We start from the raw sequence: 18,101 nt of genomic DNA, 5'->3' as shown, positions 1-18,101 counted from the left end.
CTGAAGTACTTGGGACCCTCCCACCCATGTGAGAAATGTGGATTGAGTTCCAGCTCCTGCCTTTGGCTTGAACAAGCCTTAGCTGCTGCAAACATTTTGGGGAGTGAACCAGCAGATGGGAGACCTGCCTCAATGAAAACAAGTGAGGAGGCCATATACAGGCTTCAAATGTAGCAGGGTGGTCACTTACAGTGTTTAGTACTTCAGGAGAGGCTTCACAGGGCAGACAGAAGTCAAGGATGAAGATCAGTGGTGGGTTATTTGCAGAAATGACCTCACTTCTTCCCTTTCCTGTATTTCTACCCCTTTTCAGTTGCTAACATGAGGAGGTAGGGTCTGTTCCCGCACCCCTGGAATCTGAGTGGGCCTTGTAATGGTGGTAATCTTGTGCTAATTGTGAGTCTAGTTCTCAAGGGGTCTTGCAGGAGTCTGGCCACCCTTGTGGAATGTTTCCAGCTGGCACAAACAAGCCCCAGCTGAGTTTGCGAAAGGATAAGAGACCCAGTTCTTTATGAGCTAAGCTGTCTCAGCTGAGGCCATAGGCTACTAAGCCTCCCAAGTAATTAGCAGGTTCAGCTGAAGAGCCCCCTAGCGGAGCTCAGCCCCATCATCAACTCCAATAATCCTGAGCTAAATGAGTAAGTGTTTAAGGACGACATATTTCAGAGTGGTTTCTTATATGGTGATGGATAACTGATACAAGGTCTGAAATTTGGAGAGTAAGGGAGAAAGGCTACAGTTGTATTTCCAAGAAACCTCAGTGTGCAGCGTGTGAGTTCTGGCCAAATCCAGATGGAATTTGGATCCAGTAGGATTGGATGTCTCAAGCACTCTCTTCCATTAAATAGCTAGGAGCATCAGGGCTCGATGGAACATATAACAGAGGTCAGACCTGCACTATTACCTTGCCACTTGTCACTATAGACTTCAGCACTCCGTCAGGTTGTAAGAAAAAGGAATCCCCACATGTTGAGATACACAGTAAACATCAAGACCTTATCCCTCCAAGTTGGACAGAATGAAACAGTTTCCTAGCCAACCCCATTATACCAAGCACAAAAAGATCTGTGTGGCTTATGACCGCCTTTCATTTTCTCCATAAAAATATCTAAAGCTTACATGACATACTTTCAAGAAACTGCTAGAGGCAACTTGTAGATTTCCAAAGATGTTAAGAAGTTAGAATGCTTTTTAAATGTTCACTTTCCACAATATGTGTCTATTGCCCACTGAACAACAATTTTGAGTCAGTTTTGCTAGGCCACTGAATATATTCTTCACCACAAAAGAGGAATTATTTAAGTCGAAATGCTAAAATCCGTTCTCTTGTTGTTGAATAGTACTCACTTGAAAAGCACATCTTAGGGAGATGATGAATTCTTGTTCTTAAGGAGCACCTTCGATTTGGCAGGACAGGTGGGGATAGTTAGGTTGGGGAGGTTCTGGTATTCACGTGGACCAATACCGAACCCACAACTCCTTACGTCTGAGATGTGAAATTCCTGCAGCCACACACCGCTTTCATTGCGGTTAAGTGTTAAAGTGCCGCAAACTTCATACAACATGGCCTGGCCAAGCAAATCTTGTGTTGAAGCTAAGCTCCTCTCAGCAGTAGCACGTTTGTTATGAAATCTCGGGGAACAGGAGTTCGGACAGAAGACGCAGGTGTCAGAAGACCTGGAGTGACTGAGGCACGGCGTCAGAGGCGTCACACGCGAGAAAAAGGTGTGATAAGAAGTTAGTTAAATTGCTGCTGATCTACCACAGCATGTTGCTTCCCTCTGACTGTCAAGACACCGGTTCCCCTGAAACTTTTCAGCGCGTCCCCGCCGCCCGGCCTGCCTCGCACCCGCGTCGGTGCGGTCCTGCGCTCGCTAACAGGTCCCTGCTCGCTGAAGCGTCACCTCCCAGCCCCAGTGAATCTCCGCAGCCCACTCGGACTGCAGCCTGTTCGCCACCTCGTCCTCCCATTGCAGCAGCGGCAGCAGCAGCAGCGGCCGCCGCCGCCGCGCCGACCGCGAGGGAGGGAAAGGGCAGACCCAGCGGGAGCGACCGGCGGGCCGGGCTTCGGAAGCGGCATGGGGCGGGCAGGCGCGGCGCGAGCCCGCACCACAGGTAAACAGGCCGGCGAGGCGCAGGGCGCCGCCGCGGCCACCCCGCCACTTCCAGGCACGCAACCCCGCCTCCAGGGCGCTCTCCCTCGCGCGCTCGCCGGGCCGCTCGCTCGCAGCCCCAGCAGCCGCCGCCGCTGCAGCAGCATCACTTCACACAAAGGACCGTAACCCGCCCAGCGGCTCCGCCACCTTCGCGTCGTCCCCCGGCCACAGCAGCCCCGACAGCGGGGCTCGGGCGCGGCGGCGGCGCGGAACCCATCGCTCCCTGCAGCCGAGGCGGCGGCAGCGGCTTTTTTCCTTTCTCAATTTTTTTTTTCCCTCCCCTTATACCTCTTCGCCTTTTGGTGGTTCCACCCACTTCTTCCCCACCTCCTCCTCCCATAAACAACTCTCCTACCCCCCCACCCCCCCAATAAATAAATAAAAGGAGGAGGGTAAGGGAGGGGAGGGGAGGAGGAGAAGGAAAAGGGAGGCAGCGCCAGAGAGCGAGGCAGAGTCCGACCCGACAGCCGGCAGCCCGCACGCACCTCACACCATGAGATGGCGACGCGCCCCGCGCCGCTCCGGGAGTCCGGGCCCCGCCGCCCGCTCGCCGCCGCCGCCGCTGCTGGTGCTGCTGCTGCTGGGGACCGCGGCCCTGGCGCCGGGGGCGGCGGCCGGCGACCACTCGGCTCCCGCGGGGGCCTCGGTGTGCTACTCGTCCCCGCCCAGCGTGGGCTCGGTGCAGGAGCTGGCTCAGCGCGCCGCGGTGGTGATCGAGGGAAAGGTGCACCCGCCGCGGCGGCAGCAGGGGGCACTCGACAGGACCGCGGCGGCCGGCGAGGCAGGGGCGTGGGGCGGCGAGCGCCAGCCGCCAGCCGCCGCCGGCCCGGGGGCGCTGGGGCTGCCCGCCGCGGACCCGCTGCCCGCCGCCCACGGGACCGTGCCCTCGCGGCCCACGACCCCGGCGCCCAGCCCCGGCGAGCCTGCGGAGGAGGAGGCGCCCTATCTGGTGAAGGTGCACCAGGTGTGGGCGGTGAAAGCGGGGGGCTTGAAGAAGGACTCGCTGCTCACGGTGCGCCTGGGGACCTGGGGCCACCCGGCTTTCCCGTCCTGCGGGAGGCTCAAGGAGGACAGCAGGTACATCTTCTTCATGGAGCCGGAGACCAACAGCAGCAGCAGCAGCCGCGCGCCGGCCGCCTTCCGAGCCTCTTTCCCACCCCTCGAGACGGGCCGGAACCTCAAGAAGGAGGTCGGCCGAGTGCTGTGCAAGCGGTGCGGTAAGTTGCTCCGCGGGCGAGGGGCGCGCGGGGCTTCGACGGCGGCGGCGGGACGGAGGCGGGCCGGTTGCAAGGGAGGCTTCGCGGCTCCCACGTCTTGGGCTCTGCTGCCGGTGAAAAGCCCAAGTTTGCGCCTCGGTGGGGGGGGGGGGGGCGGCCTGAAACTTTTTTTTTAATTGAGCTTTTTGGGGGTTGCTTCACTGCGTGGCCCCGAAACGTGTCGGTGGCTCTCTCCGCGTGTGGATGCTGGAAGTTGGCTGTGGCGAGGAGGCGCTGGTGCTGGGCCGCCCCGTGGGGGCTTTTTCCTGGGAAGGAGGAAGGGTCGGACAGGACTGGGCCTTGGCGCCCCGAGTGTGGAGATGGTCGGGGCTTGGTGCGTGTGGAGAGCGCAGCAGGCGGAGGACGGTCGCCCGCAGAGGTGGCGGGAGTTTGTGGGGAACTCCATGTCCCGCAGATGGGTGCAGTGTGCACCTTGTGAGTCTCTCTGTGGGTGTGAGACCTCTAAAGTTTCGTGCGACCCCCCCCCCCCCGGTCTTTCTGGCGAAATCGTCCCAAGAATTTGTTTGCACAATATTTTGGAGTATGTTTTGGCACGGGGGGGGGGGGGTGAATCGGAACAGGTGAACATAATTACGGAGTGGCGCGTGGAAGGCCCCGGAGAAGGACTTGGGAAGATAAGCGTCGCAGTCGGGTTTCCCACACCTTTTCCCGTTAGGCCCCAGCGTGCTTGCCCCAGGGGTGCCTGGTAGGATCAGGTTGGCGAAATCAGCTGAAAAATCTCATTACCCTTCTAAGGTAGCATTTCGTTTTTGCCATTCGGAAAATAATTTCTATGATCTAAAACATCTGTACAACTTACTGATTACCATATAATCACTAACACATAGCAGGTTTTCTTCGCAAACCACAAATTAACATGATTACACATCACCAATTCTAACACGCCTAATAGCATTCTCCCTCTGTCTTTATACATCTAATAGATGGTTGGGTTAATTGAATTTTCACAAAACTCAGCACCATGCCATGCTCCGTCTGCCTATAATACAGAGTGTGTCAGATCTTCTCAATTTGTATCCGGTGATGGCCAATTATTTAAATTTCGGGTCGACATTTGTGGGGCTTATGTCCTGCCGTTAATTAATACCTAATGATTTGGCTTTCATGAAAGGAAAGAGCATTGTTCACTCACGGTTCCCTTATTTTAGCAATGAACTTGATGTGCCAGAGACCTGTTAAGACTGCACCACTCTGTGGCAGAAGCTGTTCAGAGAGCGGTGCTGAAGTAGCTGAGTGACGCTGGGATTCCCTGAGACTGGCTGATAGATGTCACTGGGAAACATGGCAAGCTCTCTGCTGGGAGCCCTCTTAGGAGGGAATACAGAAGCTCAGCAGTGTTGCACTGCAGCATATGTTATTCTGTTACACAATCCAAAACAAAACCTTTTAAGCCACATCTTGTCCAGTTTTCACATGTCTTATTATATGTAATTGGGGAAGGATGTTTGCCTTTACCCCAAACTGAATGAGTTTTGATGGGAAGCTAACATAAAGAGGATTAGGTTTGCAGGGATGCCTGGAATTGGGGTGCATTGCTAGATTAGCAATGGGGTGGTTGTACCTTTTAACTAGAAATACATGTCAGACTTCAAGGGTAAAGTTCCTAAAAGCATCAAGAGGATGTTTGGATGTGTAAAATCCATATTGTCTGGAAGAAGAATAATGTATTTTTATGTTTCTATTGGGGTGAGGGGGAAGCTTGACTGTAGGTAGTATGGTTTGGCCCTTTTGTTTTCCAGTCAAAAGAAGTACATAGTTGGAACTTGTGGCATGTCAAAGAGCATTGGTTTATAATGAATTGGAAATCTCCCTATATGTAATTGGGTAGATGTAGAAATCGAAGTTCCTGCTCTGGGTTTGTGGGGCTAAGTGTGTGCTTGGTGATTTTAGTGTTACGTAACTTAAAGTAGGATATTGCATGGAGTCAATAGATAGAGCTAAGGAGTGAGTGAAATCGAGCTAAAAGTTTCTCTTGAGTTTCCATCAACAGCCTACCATGATACCGGAGGATAAAAGTAAATGGTACAAGCTATTTTACATAAAGTAAATTGTAGTTGGAATACTGGATGTAGAAGTGTGAGTGTGTGTATTAGGAAACTTGACAATTCTTCCAGTTGTATGATCTCCGTTAACAATGCCAGAGGAGCACAGACAACTGGTGTGTGTCTGTGGCGGGGGTTGCAGAGAATAGGGGCTGAATCATCCTGGTTGAGCTGCTTCTGTGTGTGTGTTCGTCTGGTCAGAAGATTTCAGGAAGAATGATGGAGCAGAGGATCCTTATCTAAGGACAAGAAGCTGCCCCAGGGGCCCGATGGCTGTGTACAAGCTTGAGCCATGGTGTTGGGCAGGAGAAGGAACACAGCAAAGTCGTTTTGTGAGATCCTGCCCAGGGGAACAGTTTCCAGCTCTCTAGCTCTCAGCTGCAGTGCTTCCTACAAGTTGCTTCCTAGTGTAGAAACTGCACATGCAACAGATTAGCCTTAGGCTTGAGCTAAATAGAAATCTTCCTGCATTTTTTGTTCTTTGCCCCCTCCATCTAATATAAACTCCTGGGTAGTGTCTATATAAAAAGAAGCTCTTTGAAAAATGGACCTTTTGAAACAGAAACTGTCAGTGTGTTTTTAGATGACAACATGGAATTTCATAGCTTGTTTGCTTCCTAGTTGAAGTTAAATAAGTTACACTTCCATCTCAGCTATTTAAATTCTTTCCAGTCTTTGGTTTTTCTCTTACCGAATAACCTAAGAAATGTTCTTGTGTTTTATGTTCATCAGAATGAAAAATGATTTGCTGTTCAATTAAATTTTTATTCAAACAAGTTACTGTTTGATGTACTATGAGTTTCATAACATTGTGGTTATACCAGGCAGAAACTAATTTCGAAAATGGAGTAAAAATAGTGATGCTGAGTAATATCTGCACATGGGCCGTGACAGATTTGTGTGTCAATTATGTTATAATCCAGTGTAAATATTTGTCATATGATAGTGGAATGAAGACATATGCATATATTGATAATGTGGACATGTTTATCAAATATTTATGATAAATGACAGTCACCTTTTCGAATATCTTCAATCACTATTTAATGATGTGCATTGACCTTACAGTGAAATGAAAATGAAAAAAATGCTGCAGAGATTTTTCCAGTCAGCACTGAAGAAAATTATTCTTAATAAAAGCTATATTAAGGAAGTAGCAATAGTAAGAGATATAGCTTGACTGCTTGTACTTCATACATACGCATGTAAATTTAATTTCCCAAGTGTTGGTGACTGCTCTCTTTAAGCCAAATAAATGTTGCTGTCAAAAATCTATACTAGGTCTAAAACACTTCCTTCTGTTGAGTAGAGACTAATGTATGAATGTATTTATATTAATGCTAAAAATGAAACCAAGATAGATCATTTGGGAAAACAGTTTCTTAGAATAAACACATTTAAAAATGAATTTAAATATCTCAGGATATTTTACCAGCACTAGGGGATAGTTCTCATCGGCTGTGGGGGAATCTATAAATCCTCGGAATTTAGGGAAAGTTTTACCATATGTCTTAATGTGCTAGGCAACACTGGGAAGCTTAAACAACCCTAAGGATCAAAACAATGAGCTGTCTTTCCCTGGCCTGTATATTTTTAGCAAATGAGAGCAAAAGATGTGATTGGGAGGGTTATTGCCCTTGTCAAATATAATCTCTTCATTGTTCAGGAAATCTCCTTGGCTTTAGTATCCGTTTTCTTCCTGTTTTTTTTTTTTAATTATAAACACATCATATTTTAAAACCTATTTTTACATCTGAGTTAAAATTTATGAATTGGCCAGCTGTTCAAAGACCTTCAAGCATTTGTCTTCCTTTAGTACTTAACAACACCTGGATTTTTACTGTTTTTAATCTCAAATTATATGAAAAAAAACTCTCTGAATGGCTCTTTTTGAATGGATATTTTGACTAGCTTTATGTAAGTAAATGATAGTGAAAATCAGTAAACAATAGCTTTTTCTAACTGACTCAAGCAATTTGTTACAAAAACTTTTGTCATTTACTTTTCTTTGTAAGAAATTGAAAACATTGTTAGAATTTTTATTTTTAAATAGCAAAAATGGACATTACAGACAGTTTTCAGTGCATATGAGTGCTCTAAATTTGTGCATGCATTTGTTACTGTGTGTTCTTAGATTATCAGAAAATTTAAGTTAGTGATGTTATGTAAGAATGGATGGATGACCCAGCTAACTGGTCCCTGTATTCCCCCAAATATCTATTACTTTATAATATTTGAACAACTGCTAAGTGACATGCCCTGTTTGAATCTAAAGTTGAGTAATTTGAGAATTTACAGAGGGATTGTGCTATCTGAAAGGTTGTGTTTCAAATTGCCCAACTATAGTGCTGCAGTGTACTTGAGGCAAACCGGTTTCTGAAGACTTGCCTCCTGAATTTCCTGCCCAAATGAACTGCATGAGTTAGAGTAGACAAAAGCAACTTTGGTGAAGTTGAAATCTAAACGTGGGTTGACTAGTCCCTACTTGGCGTAGATCCAATTATTAAGAAATAATTCCCCCCGTGTAGCCATCTTAGATGCTTAAGAGGTAATTTTCATTAGTTTTTGATCTTGTTCAAGAAAACCAGGATTTTTGTCCCAGTGGAAAATAGTTTCCTAGGAAACTAATTTTTAACCTTGCTTCACCTCATTAGGACCTAATAAATTTCATATCTTGTTTTTCATGGCAACTGAAAAACAGAATTTTGCCCCCAGCTTGGATGGTAGGGGAGATTACCCTACCACTTCCTACTTCAGGCGATCATATGTACTCTGATCTCTATTTCCCTTAGGAAGATAGTGTAAGGGAGCCATAGGTAAATGATGGGACCTGGGAGTAGATCTGAGGCTATTCATCATTGCATTGACATGCCTTCTCTGAACACCCTGGAAACTGCTGGGCATCTGGGTCCAAGGGTGTCAGCTCTTCCACTTATGCAATGGTGGTTAACACTCCTTGTGTTTGTATTGTTTTGCTTCTTTTTGATATTGTAGCTTAATTTTATGTATAGATTAAATACCTATAAATGAATAGATGAAACACTGCAGCTGGTGGTACAGTGGCAGTCACTGCTCTAGGCTACATTTAGAAGGAGAAGACATCCTTTTTTCTGTTTCTAATTCAATGAGATGAGTGTTTCAGGAAGTAGCATTTGGAGCCATATCCTATTGGGTCCTCATTTTGTCCTCTTAACCACCCAGAGCCAGACCTCCTGATCGACTTTGGGCTTCAGGGAAAGGTTATCTGATTTCCCCAAATTTCTTCTTCCTCAATTATTTTTGAATGTTGTTTGGTAACCTACAACCCAGCAGGGTGAAAAGTAAATACCCTGTGTTGTGAATACTTAGAGATAATAGAGAAGCTGAATAGTCAGTGACTCCTCACCCTGTCCGAGGCAGACCCCTTCCCACCTCCTTTTAGATCCTTGACTTTAGCCTTTGGAAATGTGTTCTCTCCATCTCTCCTCGTAGGGATTTAACTATTTTGATACTACAAGTTACACCTCACATTGAAATTTGGTTCTCGCAACTAAAGATGGAGAAGCACTGCTTTTGTATCTGGAAAAAGAAATATTGGGATGAGTGAGTTCTTCTACTGATTATCTTGTCTGTCATGTCACAGCAGCTCCTGCTTAGACTGCAGGTGGGATGGCACATGTCTGTCTGGGGTCTGATGAGTAATGGCATCCTTTTCCTTGACGTTGACAGTCGGCCTGGAGGCACCGTGGGGGATGATGTGTTATCAGTGAAGCAGCAGATGCAGTGGCAGCATTTCTCCCGCTGCAGGGAGCATCCTGGCTGCATCTCTGTACAGAACATGGTGGCCATCTCCTGGGGAGGAAATGGATGGCTGTGGTTGCCTGCAATAGAATTTTGTTATTAGGCTTCACCCTTGGGAGGTTATTCTGTCAGGACGCTCCAGGATGGAGCGGTTCTGCTCAGTGGCTGTGCTCCTTGTCCTGTCATCAGCACCAGGGGTCGCAGTGTTGACGTTGCAATGCTGTCTCAGCAAGCCCAGACACCTCTCAGATGTCCCTTTTCTCCATTGTCTTTATTCCCAATCTGTCCCACACACAGATTGACTGCACCTTGTCTTCAGAAACACTATTAACTTTGCTTTCACTGGAGTGGGAATTTTACTATAATCTCTAGCATTTTGGAATCTAGTCTTACAATAGTAGGTTTTTTGTTTTTTAACTTATGGTAACATAGGATTACCATTTTTAGCCACATTTTAGTGTGCAGTTCAGTGATATTACGTAGCCAGATAACTGTGTAAACTTCCAGTACTTCTGAAACTGAGACTATGACCATTGAACACAAACTCTTCATTCCCCACGCCTCTCCTGCTCTGGCAGCCGCCATTCTACTATGTCTCTTTGAATTTTACTACTCAAGTTACCTCTCATAAGTGGAATCATACAGTATTTGTGCTGTTGTGCCTGACCCATTTCACGGAACATAGTGCATTGAGGTTCATGACATAACATGTGCCAGAATTTCCTTCCTTTTTAAGGTTAAATCTATTGTATGTTTACATCACATTCTGTTTATCTGATATTCATCTATCAAAGGATACTTGGGTTACTTCCATCACTCAGCCCTCGTGAATAATTCTGTGAATGTGGGTGTACAAATACCTACTTGAATCATTTGTCTAAGGTTTTGGGTATGTGTTCAGAAGTGGAATGGCTGTATCATGGGGTAACTCTGCTTGTGAACCATCATACCATTTTTTGCAGTGATTGTACCACTTTACATTTCTACCAGCAGCGCACAAGGGTTCTAATCTCTCTACATCCTTGCCAACACATGTTTTTTGATTTGATATAGCCATCCTAATATGCGTAAGGTGGTAGTGAACTTTTAGATTGTTTTCTGTGCAAAGTTAGTGTCTCTAATTAGTCACTAATAAAAAAATTCACAGAAAACAAAGGTATTCACTTATTTAACTGTTAATTTACATAGCATTTAGAGCCTGAATCTGAAGCTACCAAATGACATCAGTATCTTCATAAAAACAATGAAAGAGTGAAAGAATAAAGCTGGCCTCGAAAACTTGAATACTCTTTAGTGATCATAAGAATACTGTATCTGTTTATACTGTTAACATAATCCAGAAAGGCACTTTATCATGCTTAGATTGGTATCGTTTAGTCATTGATTTTGCTTTTTTCAAATTTGTCTTCTAACATCCCTATGTGTATTTCTGTCCATCACTGCAGTTCCCTTTCATGAAGTAGTGCACTGGAGACAGAGTCATTGAAAAAATACTTCTGCTATGCCTCTTTCCTGGCCCAGGGTTTTCAATGGGGGTAGATTGTGCTGATGTTCAGTGTCCTCTTTAGTTTGAGCCTTGTCTTTCTCATGTTATTGTTTGAATACTTTGGTCCAGTTCACCTGTTCCACGAGCAGGCTGTGTACTTCTGTACTCTTTTCCTCTTCCTGGGCTGTCTTTCCCCATATTTCTGTCCATGGAAATTTCACCTCTGCTTCCAGGAACTGCTCAGATCCAACTGCATCTATGACTGTCCTAGTAATGATTCCTGCCAGACACACCCCTAGGAGTGGGGAATGTCCAGACCAGGGGCTGTTGAAGGCCTATGAAATTATTTGGTCTGGCCCTGCCAAGGCAACTGCAGGCAGCACTCAAACCTACAGCAGGATAATTTTAAACTCATAATTTTGTATGACCCATGAATGATGTTATAAATATCCAAATGGCCTTTGGCAGAAAAGATTCCCCACCCCTGCTAGCCTTTGAGAACAGAGTACTTTATACTCATGTGACATTATGACAGATTTCTCATGCCATTCTGCATTTGTTATTGATGTATTTAAAAATTTTTAATTTTTGTATGTCCATTCTGATTGACATGTAACACTTGTACACTTACATAGGGTACAGTGCATTGTTTCAACATTTGTCTTTGTTGTTTTTGTTGATCAAATCAGGTAATTAGCATTTCCATCTCATCTTTATGAGCACCTCTCTTCTAGCTGTTCATACACTTTGTGTATTTTAAAATTTCTCTGTACATGTATGTGTCTTGCCTCACCAGACAGGCCATGCTGTTCCTGTGGGAAGACAGTATCTTGACCTTATTCACAAGTCTCAGAGTGGGAGAGTCCTTTCTACTCCCAGCTCTGAAGTTTAGTACCTGTGTGGTTTTTGAGTGACTAATTTTATTTACTTCTTTAGGTTTTAATTTCCTAATTAAGGAGAAAATAGAACTAAGATGCTTTTGAAGGATCAAACTATCTTGGGTCCTCATGTCAGAAATGACCCAAACATACAACCCACTAAGAAGCTACTCTCCCTAGACCATTTTTCTTCCTCTCATTTCAGTGTTTGTCTAAGGAGATTGATCTTTGGAAAACAGTTGTGAAACCTTTAGATATTCTTAGGAGACTGAGAGCTGAGAGAGGGAGCCCTTGAAGGGAAGTGCCTCTGTTGCCTCTTTGGTCATTTTGCTGAACTCTCTAAAATACTAACAGTTACTGGTCTTACTAGTATTTTTTCAAAAAGTAAATACCATTAATAATGATAGAATTAAAAAGGAGAGAATGATCCAACATGGGAAGCAGGCCACACAGCAGATTCATAGAATGACAAATGCCCTAAATAGCACTCTGACCTCTGAATCAGCCCTTAAGGCATTCGGATCTGGCTGGAAAAGTCCATGAGAGCATTTCAAGCATGGAAAGCCAAGACACTGTGGCAAAAAGTGATGTACACGAAGGATCTCTGAATGAAATCCCAATGGACAAAAGGGGCCATCAAATAAGGATGTACTTTTATCTGAAGGGAGGAGAGAATTGCTATTTTGCTTATGGCCCTATCTAAATACTGACGGAGTTCATAGGCTCAGAAGGCTTCCATAGCCTTGGCAGCTCATAACAAGAGCCTCTGGTGATCGCTGACGTCACAAATAAGAGTATCCATTGTTTAATAAACAACAGGAGTCACGGTGCACTTGCTCCCCATGTAAGACCTCTGTTTAATGAGTTGTACTATGAAAATTAACGGTAAAACTTGTCTCAAACAGTACTTTATACTTTGTGTGGGTGCAAACTGTTGAAATCTTAGTATAGAGTTGATCTCCTGTATATAAAGATAATTAAAAGTGAATCTTAATGAAGAATGGGAGAAGGAGTAGGAGGTGGGACAATGTGGGGGCAGGTGTGGGGGAAGAACTGCTATAATCCAAAATTTGTACCTATGAAATACTTACTTTTTTTTAGAAAGCTTTTATTTAATACTATTGTCTCTCTAAGCCCGTCTTTGAAATAAAGTATGATGAATAGATCTACAACTATAAACTTTTAGAACAGGGAATTTGGCCATTTTTGTCATAAAATGAAAGATCCAGGCTGTTTCCTATGAGTGCTTAACAATGTGAATGTGGCACTATTTCAGGTTCTCAGAATTAATGCTGTTGCTGGAATGGTTTCCAGCAGGTGCCACTAGTTCTGAATATGGAAGGGAGAGGCTGAGACCTTCTTTCTCAGCTTATAATTCTTGTGATTTAGGCAAGAAAAGGATACATTTAAGTCTTTTATGAGTAAAACGAGCAATGCGGAAACAAGTTGTCAAGTAAAGAATAATTTGATCTGACTTTGTAGATTACTGCATGAAGAGGCATTGGCAGCTCCATAGCATTGGGGCAGGCTGGGCAGGACCCAGCCAGCATACGTCCATTTTTTTAAATCCTTCAGTGTAAGCTCTCTGAGCCCCCTGGAGGATTCTTGGACTGCAGAACATTTCATGCTGCTGATCAGTTGTGGCCTGGAATCTCTGTCTAGGCTATACCTGTTTCTGAGGTCTCCACATATGTATATCCAACTACTCAACAGATAACACAGATGCCTTAAAATGATTTATATTAAACATGTTATACAATCTCTCTTCTTCCCTGTCAGTCCATCTGAATACTAAGAAAACGATTAACACTGGTATGGTTATTATCACTACTGCTACGTCCAGTGGCTTTCTTGATTCCTGTTTACTCTGTGCTGGATAGAGTAATAGGTGCAGGTACAGATTCAGTTAACTCCTCACCTGATGATAGCATCAACATTTTCTTAGTTACCTCAAAGCAAACACCTATCATCAACATGCAACATGTCTGTTTAATGACCAGATCCCACTGATCCTACCTCTTTATTCCACCCCAAGTCTGTTGACTGAGAGAGCCTGTGCTTTTTTGGGGGACTGGGGTAAGACCAGTTTATTTTCTAAATGAGTCCTCTTGAGCCTCCTAATCTGAAGGGACTCTGGGAGAGAGAGGCCACCCTGCTGGCCAAGGCCTCCAGCAGGGAGGAGTGGTGTCACCAGAGTTTCTTGGATGCAGTGTGTATTGTCAAAGCTTGAGTGGTCAGTGAGGTGGCTTTCTCAGATAAGGGGCACTGGTCCCAACTGATCTCGGGTTTGCATTTGCCACTCAGCACCATGGCGATTCCAGTGATACACAGGATCCCTGGGAAGAACACTCTGCCCAGCTGTAGGCTTTTGCAATCACAGTAAAAGGGGTTGTCTTCATATCCAACAGGTCGTTCAGGGAGGCCTTGGAGTGAGTGCCTGGAGAAGGGCCCAGGTCACTGATTCCATGTCAGGGTTTGCAGGACAGGGCTGAGAGCTCGTCTGGAGCGGGAGCCAGAAAGCAGGTCCAAGGAGGCTGCTAGGGCTATGGATGTGATATTTCCTATTCTTGCTGTGACTAATAATTTCTTATCATTGCCCGTGGTTTATCTCCCTCTTAAATCTGTTCTTCATGCCAAAACAGAAAAGGTCATACTGGATCCTTACTCAGAACTCTTCAGTTGCCATCAAGTTGCCTTAGAATGGTATATAAAGCCTTTATACTTTAGACAAAGTGTTTTTATCTAAATCCATTTACTCGGAACCTTGGACTATACCAATGGTACTGTTCTACATGTGCCAATTGGCTTTAGGATTCTATGTGTTTGTACATTTCCCCATTTACTAAGAACGCTCTGCATCTCTGTCTGCCTTTTGAATCTTTATGACCATTGCTCCAGACTACGTGAGAATTTCTTAGAGAAGGAATGCTTAGATTCATAATGTATAGTCACGTATTATAATACAACATGCATGTGATTGGTTTTTTGTGTGTCCTCTGTAGATCTCATTGATCAAGAGAAATAAGAGTGTAGAACTTCATATTACAAAATGTTAACTTTTTATCTCTAGGTATTTGGATTATTGGTGTTTAGAATTTTCTTCAATTGTATTAAAAGAAGTATTAGGGCAGGTTAACTTCTGTAACAGTGCCCAAATATGCAACAACTCAATTGCAATAGTTCTTCTGCCCAGTGAGTGGACAGAATTTAAGATGTTCTGGTCTTTACTTTCCCCTGATCAAGACATACGGTAATACCTGAGGCATGGCTGAACCTCACCACAGACAAAATTGATCAAAAAAGTCCCAATTTGTGATGAGTGATTGTTTTATTTTCAGAGTAGCATTATGCCATTAAAATGTAGGCAGATTTGCCTTCTGCTGTCTCATTGCAATGGTAAAGCCCAATAGTTAGATATAAAGATCCTAAAGAGCATCTATGTTTATTGTAGATACATAGCATATTAACTACATTATCTTCCTTGTGCTCAACTTAGCATTTCATGGATGAGTTTGCAATAAATCTTAAAGGTTTAATGCTTGCTTTGTCTGGTTTCGTTTGATACCATTGAAAATACAGAGGGTCAGGACACATTTCCTCTTTCACTGGCATGTTAGGATGCCTTTCAGAGCTCTGTATTTCACAAATCATTTTAATATAGGGACTATGGAGAAATATTCTTAGGCTTTATCACTGCTGACTTAATTGGGTTTCATGATGCATGTTTTTTCTTAGTAGGACAAATTAAAAATGGCTGATAAAGCTGCCTGTAAAAGCAAAATTGTTAGGTTAAGCCTTCCTAGTGTATTAAATGTATTGATGAGTAATCTGCCCACCGTTTTTAATCGCTTTTATTAACTCTAGCAGTTTTATTTCCAGTTGCTTGCTAAATAACTGTCATTATGTACTGAGTAATATTTTTCTTTGAAATATTATTGAAAAGTCCATGAAAATGATTAAGGTGTCAATACCATCCACCTACTCCCTGTTAGCAAAAACTGTTGATGTTTTATGATTAGCTGGGTCGTGAATATGACTGCTTCCTTTATGCAACCCAGGGGGAAAGGAAACCCATTTCTAACAGGTAAACAGGGACAATGAATGGTTTTGAAGCTGTGTAAAACAGCCTTCTGTACACCTATATCATACATGTTACTGCTCTGCTCTTTTGAAAACGATTTTTTATTAACAGAAGATGAAGATATTTACAGATGTATGAAGTATAAAGAACAAGGTATATTTATTGCACTCTTCTGTCTTTGTCAGGGGCCCTTTGGACTGGGAAAGCTCTTGAGTTCTTGGTGACTAAATTCGCAACAGCTTAAGGCATTGTCTTGCCTAAGGTCAATAAGGGACATAGCCACATAAAAATGGATTAGAAATTTATAATTAATTTAGCTTTTATACTTTTTCAATTTGTATAGCTTTCTTGCCTCCCAGATCTAGGCTTTCCTATGTTATAAGAGAAATAACAGGAGCCATTCTGAGAATGTTGTGTAAATTAGGAGAATCGTGAAATTGCTAACACAAATGTGGGTAATGAAAAGAGTTCTCTATTTATATTTTCAACAAATACTTTTGGATATCGATAGACTTAATTTCCAAGAAGACACTGATGAAGAAATTAAGACATGGCCCTTTTTAAGCTAATGGGGTAGAAAGATAAAAGTGAAACAGAGAATTTCACAATACATAATTACAATTATGGTGAGCTTTTATGAGGGAGAAGTTCAAAATCCATGAACAGAAGAATCTGCCATAGTCTGAAAGACACTAGAAGGTCTCCTTGAGAAAGAGGCAGTTCTGAGAAGGTAGGGAGAAATGGGGGAATGAAGGAGAGAGGAGGGATAGCGATAGCACAGAGGGGAGTCAGCAAGAGTGAGGTCTGGGAAAGAAGGGAAAGTCAGAGCATTCTGGATTTTAAGGATTCTGGACATTGTCCTAAAAGCCACTAAAGGGTATTCTAGCATGGAAATTAGAAGGTTTACATTTTAAAAACATCACAACTGGTTGTTATGTGGACAAGGAAAGGAACTTGCATATAAGGCAAGCAGGAAACTGAAGTAGAGCTCCAGGTGAGAGTAGATGTGGGCTTGGACTGGAGGGGGAGGTATAGAGATGAGGAGGAGCAAAAGATTTGAGATGATTTTGGAAGCATCTTTTAGACTTGGTCATGAAGAGTGACTGCAGAGTGAGATGGGAGGATGGTTCCCAGGTAATTGGCATGAGACGGTATACATGGTAAGTAATCAGATGGGGAAATATTTCAGGAGAAGGGTTAAGTTCAGTGGTGTTTTTTTTGTTTTGTTTTTGTTTTGTTTTGTTTTGTTTTGGTTTTTGTTTTTTCTGATCCAAATGGAAAGACCAAGTAAGCACTTAAATGTTTGGAGCTAGAGATGAGAAGTCTGGGTTGAGTTTGTAACTTGTAACTTGGCTGCTTTAGACAAGGATGTGATACCTATGGATATAGGATACATAAGACCACTTAGTGAAGGTGAATGGAGGGGGAGGAACAACAATCTTGTAAAAGTGAGTCGGGAAGGAGACAGACAGGAAATAAACCATCAGAGAAGGGAGAGTAAGACCCAACAAGGATCCGGGATGGAAAGGAGGAGGAGTCAGTTGCATCCTGGTCCCTGGAACAACCTTTTAGAAGGTGGGCAAAGGCGAGCCCAAACCATCATTTTCTGAGTCCTGACTGTGGCCAAGCCCTTCAAGGTAAATGTGTGTACTGTAGTTATCAATAGTTATAAAGCAGTTCCGACCAAGTGCCAGGGGTAGAGCCCAGGCCAGGGCAGGTTGAAGTATGAATGGCCAACTTCTGGATTACTAAGATTAGATTTTAGTGATATTTTTGTTGTTTGGAGCATAGGTAGCAGGGAGCCGTTTAAGTACTGGAGTTTTTTTTGGTAATGGACTATAGCTGACTAAGTCTGACTATAGTTGAGAGATCTAAATGGGCAGTTTGTATAAAGATATGATTTTTAAAAATCAACATTGGCCAAAGTTACATACAGCATTACCAAAGTGTTGCTGAAGATCACGTTATTTATGTAGTTCCCTTTAGCCCAGAATTCCAGTGTATCACAGAAGCCCCTTCAGTGACAAATTATTGTTCAAATCTTTCTTGACACACCAACTTGGGAACTTACTACTGTCTCTATAGGTGGTACCTAGGTCCTATGAGAATATAACGCATCAGTACACAGATACCCAGTAACACCTATCAATCTAACCTAAAAGAATACTTGAGTCACAAGGGCCTTGAACCATGTATTAGGTTGACACAGGAGCTACCTTTGTGATGCTATGACTGAGCATTTTAATGAGCAGTTGTCAAGAAATCCAAAGTTATTTTGGCAGTAACAATGCATTTTCCCTGTCCAGCCATGTGCAGTCATCTTAGTGTCTAGTAAGATGCTGAACTGATGCATCCATAGCTATTATTTGCATAAGGAGCTTGAACCTTCATGGGGAGAATG

The 18,101-nt window shown here is 43.7% G+C and overlaps 1 protein-coding gene across 2 annotated transcripts in view; it reads left to right on the top strand.

The window, feature by feature from the left end:
* Positions 1–2,649: 2,649 nt before the first annotated feature.
* The window catches only part of NRG1 (neuregulin 1), a 1,197,015-nt gene continuing 1,181,563 nt past the window's right edge, over positions 2,650–18,101 (top strand). For both annotated transcript variants that reach the window (XM_062213033.1, XM_062213041.1), the window contains exon 1: positions 2,650–3,373. In XM_062213033.1, the coding sequence (XP_062069017.1) occupies positions 2,650–3,373 (724 nt within the window). The remainder of the gene's footprint in view (positions 3,374–18,101) is intronic.

The sequence above is a fragment of the Lepus europaeus genome, chromosome 16, assembly GCF_033115175.1.
Source record: "Lepus europaeus isolate LE1 chromosome 16, mLepTim1.pri, whole genome shotgun sequence".
Classification (NCBI taxonomy): Eukaryota; Metazoa; Chordata; class Mammalia; order Lagomorpha; family Leporidae; genus Lepus; species Lepus europaeus.
Note: the sequence above shows the minus strand (reverse complement) of the source record. Positions and strands in the feature narration are given on the sequence as shown.